We start from the raw sequence: 8557 nt of genomic DNA, 5'->3' as shown, positions 1-8557 counted from the left end.
AAACCTGAGACACAAACAGTGGTAAGGCAAATTATTCACTGGAAAGGAAATGACAGAATGATACTCCTTAAATACCCCGGTGAATAATTGGGACATTGGCAGCAGGTTTGTTACAAGTTGGGAAGCACAAAACTGATGCCGAACTGTAGTGTGATAATTTGAGGGAGAGATATGCTCCACCCTCGGATAAATAGCAACTTGGGTTTGAGTTCATCAAAGCCAGGAGGTGTAGGTCTATCGCATTGGACTTTATTAAGACTTTATTTCGCTATAAAAGCAGCATGCAGCTCAACCTGCTGCATGTAACACCTCTGCCTCATCCTCACATCTTCAATATTCTTTGCAGTTATGTGGATATACACATTTCAAGCTTTGTCACCTTTATGTCCGACATTTTTCCCATCACGCCATTCGGTTACAGTGATACCTCAGTTTACGAACCCCTTGGCTGACGAACTTTTCGGTTTACGAACGTTAAATTTATGAAATTTTTACCTTGGAATACAAACTATTTTTTTTGGGATACACACGGAGCGCCACAATGAGTGATGTGTCTTTCGTGAACGAGCCTGTTCTCCTAACAAGAAAATGGCAGCCAACTCATTTTTGTCCTCTATTCCCCGCTCCCAGTCTTCGGTTAAAGCCACGTGATTGGTCCAGAATGCAGCAGTGGGCGGCGGGGGGGGGGGGGGGGGGGGGGGGGGGTACAGAGAGAGAGAGAGAGAGAGAGAGAGAGAGAGTGAGGCCGTTCTCCAAAAACAAAATGTGTCCCCCCCTCCCTCTCGCCTTTGGTCTTTCCTCTTCACATCACATCATCATTAAAGAGACAGACAGACAACAGAGAGAGAGTGAGAAAATGGATTTCAACTTTGATAAATTGTTCAAAGGCAGAGTGTAGACTGCAAGGTTAAAATTCCCATCAATCAGGCTCCACAAATAACCCGCACAGGCCATCTGTACCCTTGATGCAAAAAGCTATCAATTCAGCTAAACAGAAACCAATTGATGAAGAACTAGGTCAAATTATCGCAGAGAAAGCACCTACAAGGGATCATTCCTCAAGATGGTAAAAGAAGAAGGCTCATCAAGTGTTTAATGCTGATGAAACCGGCCACTCCACTCCATTCCATCAAGCCATCAACGACCATCACAAAGGTAAATACGTAAAACGACTTTATTATACTGTAGTTTATTTCTGTAATTATAATACCATATCACATGTATTATACATAAAATAAGGCATATTTTGTGTAGTTTTAAGGCTTAGAAAATTAGAAGTTACATTATGTTTTAAGATTATTCTTATTTTAATGGTTTCCTATAGGAAATTAATTTTTAGGATACACACTTTTCACCTTACACACTCTATCTGGTTACCAATTAAGTCCGTAAGCCAAGGTATCACTGTATTTGTTTTGTGAGTCAGTGCTTTGTATTGTATCAAATGAGTCATAAAGGTATTCTTCATCCAAATCAATCCAGAGACAGTCAGTGTCAGACCTTTAAAGATTATCGCTCTACTAAGATAACATCACATTGGATTAAATCCAAATTTGTTTTAGCATGTCTCTTTTTTCACATGCTTTCACGAATGTGCACATGAACACATGATTGGTTTCAATCGTGGGCTCAGTCACAGCACACAAACTGAGTGGGGACAGTGTGACTCATCACCAGATGGTTGAGTGTTGCTCATCCCTGCCACCAGGAGCCCTTATGCTTTTACCACCTGCGCAAGTCCCAAAGTGACATGACCTTCGCGGATGGCCACTCAGGATATACGGAGTAATGACCACGCGTCTTGACCACACACCATGACACAATGCACACTTACAAAGTGTACCATTCATGTTTTATGGATGTCTTTTATTTGAATTGACGGCCCTCAGAGTTAGAAAAAAGACATTTTGAAAATTAAAAATTTTAACTCAAAAAGTAAATTATAATATCATATTATATGTACGTTATATATATAAATTAAATAATTGTAAAATAATCACCACAATCAAACGTGATTAGTGTGAATACTGAAGACGCAAGTTGCCTTGCATCCATCCATCTGTCCATCCATCCATCCAGCTGCCCCTCCGTCCCATCCCATCCATCCATCCATCCATCCATCCATCCATCCATCCATCCATCCATATCCATATTTTCATCCGTGGTTGGATCTTCTCGTAGCCCTTCTCAGTGTATCCTGGTGTATCCCGGCTGACATAGTCTCTCCAGCGTGTCCTGGGTCAACCATGGGGTCTACTGCCAGTGGGACATGGCAGGACCACCTCACCAAGGAGGCGCCCAAGAGGCATCTTAATCAGATGCCCGAGCCACTTCATCTGCTCCTCTCTGTGTGAAGAAGGAGCGGCTCAACTCTGAGCCACACACCCCGGATGACCAAGCTTCTCTGAGAGAGCCCAGACACCCCATTTGCCCCATTTTGGCCACTTGTATCTGGGATCTTGTTCTTTCGGTCATTACCCTGAGATTGTGACCATATGTGAGGTTTGGGGCATAAATCAAATTTAGAGCTTTACCCTTGGGCTCAACTCCTTCTTTGACACGACAGACCAATACACAATCTGCATCACAGCCGATTCTGCACCATTCCGCCTCGATCTCTCGTTCCCTTTTACCCTCACTCGTGAACAAGACCTCAAGATACTTAAACTCGCTCACTTGGGGAAATATCTCCTCCACAACCTGGAGTAGGCAGTCCACCCTTTTCCGACTGATAATCATTGTTGCAGACTTGGCAATGCTCATCCCAACCGCTAAACAATTGTCTGTAAAACCATCCAGCGAGCGATGTAGAGCCTTGCTCAAAGGTGCCACCAGTACCACATCACTGGCAAAAATCAGAGATGCTATATTGAGGCCACCAAAACGGAGCCCTCAAATGCGGCCAGAAATTGTATCCATAAGTTTATGAACTGAATCGGCTACAAAGTGCAGCCATGGCAGAGTCCAACCTTCAGTACCCCATACCGCCTAAGCAGCCCCTATTCCCATTGGTACACAGTAAAAAAAAAAAAATTCCCTTACTCCACAAAGCACATGTAGATCGGTTGGGCTAGTTCCCACGTACAAACATAGCAAGGATTCCAAATTATTTAATAACTGGTATCAACCTAATGAGTTTTTATTGGGGAGCCTGAACTGAGGTTAGAGTACCAAATGACTGAAATGAAATATTTGCACATGAGCAAATACAGATCTTTTCTGATTTTGTAAACTGGTCTGAAAAGCCAAGAAAAAAACATTGTCATATTTTCTCATCAGTAATGCATTTTTCAGGCTTCTTGGGCCTGACTGAGTCACCCGCAAGAAATGGTCATGTCATGTATCACCTTTCACAAGAGCTTTGCATTTTTACGCGTCTGGATAATTTCAAGGTGACATCTGTTACAAAAGCTTCTCCCAGAGCAATTTGGCAAGGAACAGGGGGAGAGAAATCCGTGGTTTGGACATGGCTGATGGTGTCACGATTTGCGAGGAGGTGATGGTGGGGGACCCCTAAAAAGCAGGCAGGAGGTAGAAGCAGTGTGTATTTGACAAATTGTATTAAAATAAAGTCAACAGGAACAAAATCTAAAACATCAAAGTTATCAGAACACAAAAGTCCAAAGTGCCAAACAAAACCATGAGTAAAAATATGACAGGGTGAAACAAACAATGACCCGACATTGAATGGTCGTGCCGGGAGTCGGTTTAACTGCCACTGATTAAAACGACCAACACCTGTGCAGCTCTAGGCGGGGCCGACAGTGCCACCCGTTGGTCGCCAACCAGAACGTGACAGATGGCTTCACCAAAATTATCGAAAACATATTTTCTTAGAAGAAATTTCCCCTGCTGAAGAAAAAAAAATCAGTGACTCATAGCTCTCGCCCTAAGATGAAGTTTCATTAAATTATATGACTTCTTGTGTTACATCATGCACAGTCATTATTTGACTCAAGTTCAGACATAGTTTGCCTAAACATTTGGGTTGCATTGAGCCGCCTTTAGATCAGCCATTTCTTACCTGTCTTCTTGTTTTTGTGCTGTCATGCACGTATACACATATGATGCCGCCCCGCCGTTGTTCTCGACCAAGGTATCAGTAACAGGCTCACTGTTATTGGCTGAGTCAGATCAAGTCCGCCTCTCAGTCACCTCCTCTTTGCTCGTCTGGTTTATATCCGGTAAATAAATTAGCACAGTGCCCTACTCTCCTAATGAGGACATGGTCACGTGGCAGGTCTTTCCCACTGGTTTAGTTCAGCAGTTTGAGTGATTGGTTCCACAGTAGTATTTTTTCTGCACAAGACTCAATGGAACCTGATGAGAGACCTGCTGGGTATGTAACAGCACCCCCCCCTCCACCCCCACACACATACACACAAACACATACACACTCCACCCATAACGTAAAGCGATTTCTCTTGCTCGTGGCATTTTTTACTTGCTTTGAAGAAATCTGCAAGCATAATGCATTTTGCAGTGCAAATATGGACTATTGATCGAAAAATACTATAAGAGCCTTTTGGATGCGTTAGTGCTCTCGCAGGAAGATCAGCAAGGAATGTCGCCAATGCTTTTTTTGTGCATACGTGCTTCAGCTTTTTACATTATAATAACAAACCCCGGAAAGACAGTCACCTATACCTCATTTTCCTAAAACGCATCATCTGTCATTTAGGGAAAGGGGGTATATGTCCAAATGAAAATTCATGCTGTCGAAAACTGGAGCATTTCCTCCCTTGAGGACAGAATGAAGGGATTGTAGAGGTTTATTGAGCTTGTGGGGGAAACAATTAGATGTGTCAGAGGTACGTTTTGGAAACATTCATCAAAGACCAGCTAACTCTTCATCAGTGGATATAGTGTCTTTATTAACAAGCCTTTTGACTCTCGCTGTTGTGTGGTTGACTTCATTTCAACCTAACTGCAGCGTTGAAAGCAATCAGGGACATATTTTAGTTGCAGGGGGGTTATCATCTAACTGTGAAGCCATAAATCTCACATTTCAAATGATCATCATTTCACATCAAGTCGATTATCCGATTTGTTATGGGAGGGGCTCATTTCTTCTCCCTGTATATACAACGAAACCAACCCTTGCCACGATGTGACATGCTTCTAATCTTCACCAAAGTACCTTTAATCCTCTTTGATCCGATAAAAAGTGTTTGCAAGAGGCACGATCCACATATAGTCTAAGTGCAATAGGGCAAGGAGGGGATATATGCACCTTTGCAAGGCTTTTGACCTTTTTGTTACACCATTTGTGGCTCTCTAAGCAAAGTTATGTACGATTATTAATTAACAAAGGATGCTATATTATTTAACACCATTGATGTGTCACTGGAAAGATTGAAAAAGGGGCATGTTATGAGGAACTCCTGCTCGCATGAAGGGTTCATATTCTCCCGTGTGCAAAAAAATTAATAAAAAATATGCTCTGCTGCACATTTCTTTGGCTGCACATTTTATGGTTGCACAGATTTTCCTGTTAACTTAAATGAATCACTGGTGCATTGCATCTTCATAAAATATACACACTTGGGATGGAACTAAGTTTAAATGAGACAGTCCTCTATCAAATCTAGGTGACAGTACAAATATTATATGAATAAGTGAGACGGGATGATAATGGAAGGGTAGCAAGTCTGCAGACAGAGGATGGCTTGGCAAATTGGGTCGAGTGCTCATCTCTGGTTTTTAACACTGCATTGTGAAAGTGGTTATTATGTTTAGCACACTGGAGTCTCACACTCGCCATGCTAATGCAGTTGTATATTTGTAAATATTTGTCTGGAGAAAAACACTCCAGACTGAGAGTACAAATTACATTCACCTGATCATCTGCAATATTTACATTTAAAGCATGGACTCTGCTGCCTCAAATCCATCGTATTGTCAACCAGGATTCAGCCATGTACTGTTATGGTTTCGGACCACTCTGAAGCAGGAACGGATCCCAACATAAATCTCTGAACAATCCAGAGGTAAATACTGCTCATAATAGGGGTTTGCAAAAGGCAAAATAATTTCAAAAAATGCAAAACAAGGAAAAGCTAATCAATTAATCTAGCAAAAACACACAGAGGATAACAACACCCCCCCCAAAAAAACAGAGAGACAACATGAGAAATTAAAACAGTATCAAGAATGAGATCGAGAACAACGAAAGTCTAGAAAACCAGCACTTGGATGTAAGATGTAAGCGAGGCAAATTATCCAACAACAGTCTCTTATTTATAACAGATGGCAGACATGAAGAGGAACAGTCGCATAACAGAAAACAGACCCCACCAACTGTCACCTGCTGGAGCCAAAACAAAATTGAACCATGACAATGGGATACAATCGGAAAGAAACACATTCATTCATTCATTCATTCATTTTCCAATGTGTTTAATCCTCACAAGGGTCGCAAGACACAAAAAAAACTGGACACTTGTAAATATGGGTTGATGCAATATATCAAAATGCATTTCTTATTCTTACACTATGTACAGTTTTTTTATGGAACGGTTTTGCACATTTACATTTGCACAGTATACAGTTGACATTTTTAGTTTGTTATGCTTAGAATATCTTGTTTTCTATCCTTTCACCCCCACCCCAACCCCATCCCTTTTCAATTGCTGTTGTGGACTGCAAATTTCCCCATTGTGGGACGAATAAATGTTTTCTGATTCTGATTCTGAAGAAGTACCGGAGTTCATCCCAGCTGTCTGCGGGGGATAGGCGGGGGACACCCTGAACCGGTTGCAAACCAATTGCGGGGTAAACAGTGATGAACAACCATGCGAACAACTCACACTAACACCTTGGCAAAAGAGTGTTCACCCTGCCATTTATGTTGTTGGAATGTGGGATGAAACCGGAGTACCTAGAGAAAACCCACGGAGGTCTGGGGAGAACAGGCAAACTTCACACAGGGAGGCAGGAGCGGTAATTGAATCCACAACCTCTACACCGTGAGGTCGATGCGCGAAGCATATACAATACCGGAACCACCGAGTTGAAAATGTCGAAAATAAGTGTTGAAAAATAGTGCAATAAAAATACCATGATGAAGAATCATGATAAATGATCCTTTTTGTCAATAATAATGCAACCCTAGAACAAAGGTACCTGTATTCTTGTGCCGCTGGATGACTTTTAATGACACCGCTTTGCAAACTAATTGACGCGGTCCAATTTGTAACCTCTAAAGTTTAGAGTCTCGAGTCTAAACTGTGTATGTCAGGATGGTCAACCAAGGAAGTACTGTATTTGGGAACTCTTAGGCAGGTTGGTCAGATGAAATCCCTCTTTTTGCTTTGCATGTAAATAGTTTTCATCCATCTGACTGTACTGCTAAATTATCATCATCAACACCATGACCATCCCATAATACTTTGATTTCGTTAGTCATGTAGTATGTCATAATCCTGAACGAATAGTTGCCGTGTCTATATCCTGTATTGTACACGCTTAGTAATGAGCTGTTTCTTTTAATGTCCAACAATATGAACAGATTTTTCATCTGTCAGAATCCTTATCATCGTGAGGGATAAACGTCCATTTTTTTTTTTTATACCTGTATTTAACAGAGTGAAGACTCCCGTAGTTACCATTAGAACCTGTAAACGTACAAAATAATCAAAAACTCCCAATATTAATTTATCAAGTGTGTGCGTACCGAAGCAGAAGTCAGAACATTTGTTTCGTAAGTTTATCACTAGGTTTGTGCGGATAAATTTGTGGTGGCAGAGCAGTGGTGCAGAAGATGCTCTTGGGGGCAGAGAGAGACAGAGGCGGAAAAAAGAGAAGTGGTTCCTTCATCCTGTTGTGTTTGTCTCCATGCATCTAAAAAAAAACCCAGCTGGGTTTGGCGTTCACTGGATAGGATAAGACGCCGGGTAAAGAAAGGAGGAAAAGTCAACATGACAAGGACAAAGCAAAGACGGGACATTGGCCTACTTGTGTGCGTACGTGCGTGTGTGTGTTGTGGAGGGTGAGGGTGTTTGGTTGATGTCATGTGTTTTATGTCAGCAGTTTTCCACATCAGTACACTGTGGTCATCAGTTGCGGTCAATGAAGGAGAAAAGCAAGATTCGCTGTTTCTTTTCACAACTTTTGCATTCCAATGCCCTTGGGGCAGGGGTCGGGAACCTTTTTGACTAAGAGAGCCATAAAAGTAAAATATTTTGAAATGTTTTTGTTTTTTTGTGAGAGCCACACACACGCGAGCATGCGCGCACACACACACACACACACACATACACACACACACACACACACACACACAACACGCGCGCGCATGAAAACACACACGCACGTGCAGCCGCTTTTCAACAAAATGTCAGAATGTATTATTTCAAATAACTTTGTGATGGTACTCACCGTTAATATGAATGGTTTTCCATTCCTCGTGATTGGTAAAAATCCAGCCAAACGATAGGAATGAAAGTCAAGTGCCTTTAGTCTACGGTTGTGGAACACTTTCAACTAGAAGTTGACATATTTTCAGGAATCCCCCAGAATTCCCACGTAAGGATATTAAACAGAGAAGGATAGAAAG

At 41.8% G+C, this 8557-nt stretch overlaps 1 protein-coding gene across 4 annotated transcripts in view; it reads left to right on the top strand.

The window, feature by feature from the left end:
• Positions 1–4263: 4263 nt before the first annotated feature.
• oxr1a (oxidation resistance 1a) overlaps positions 4264–8557 on the top strand; it is a 117871-nt gene continuing 113577 nt past the window's right edge. Inside the window, exon 1 of one of the 4 annotated variants that reach the window (XM_088999764.1) lies at positions 4264–4339. In XM_088999764.1, the coding sequence (XP_088855890.1) occupies positions 4314–4339 (26 nt within the window). In that variant the 5' untranslated portion in view covers positions 4264–4313. The remainder of the gene's footprint in view (positions 4340–8557) is intronic. The other 3 variants (XM_088999766.1, XM_088999767.1, XM_088999762.1) reach the window with 3 other exon arrangements.

Source organism: Hippocampus bargibanti, linkage group LG06 (assembly GCF_051943395.1).
Source record: "Hippocampus bargibanti isolate YZ-2025 linkage group LG06, ASM5194339v1, whole genome shotgun sequence".
Classification (NCBI taxonomy): Eukaryota; Metazoa; Chordata; class Actinopteri; order Syngnathiformes; family Syngnathidae; genus Hippocampus; species Hippocampus bargibanti.
Note: the sequence above shows the minus strand (reverse complement) of the source record. Positions and strands in the feature narration are given on the sequence as shown.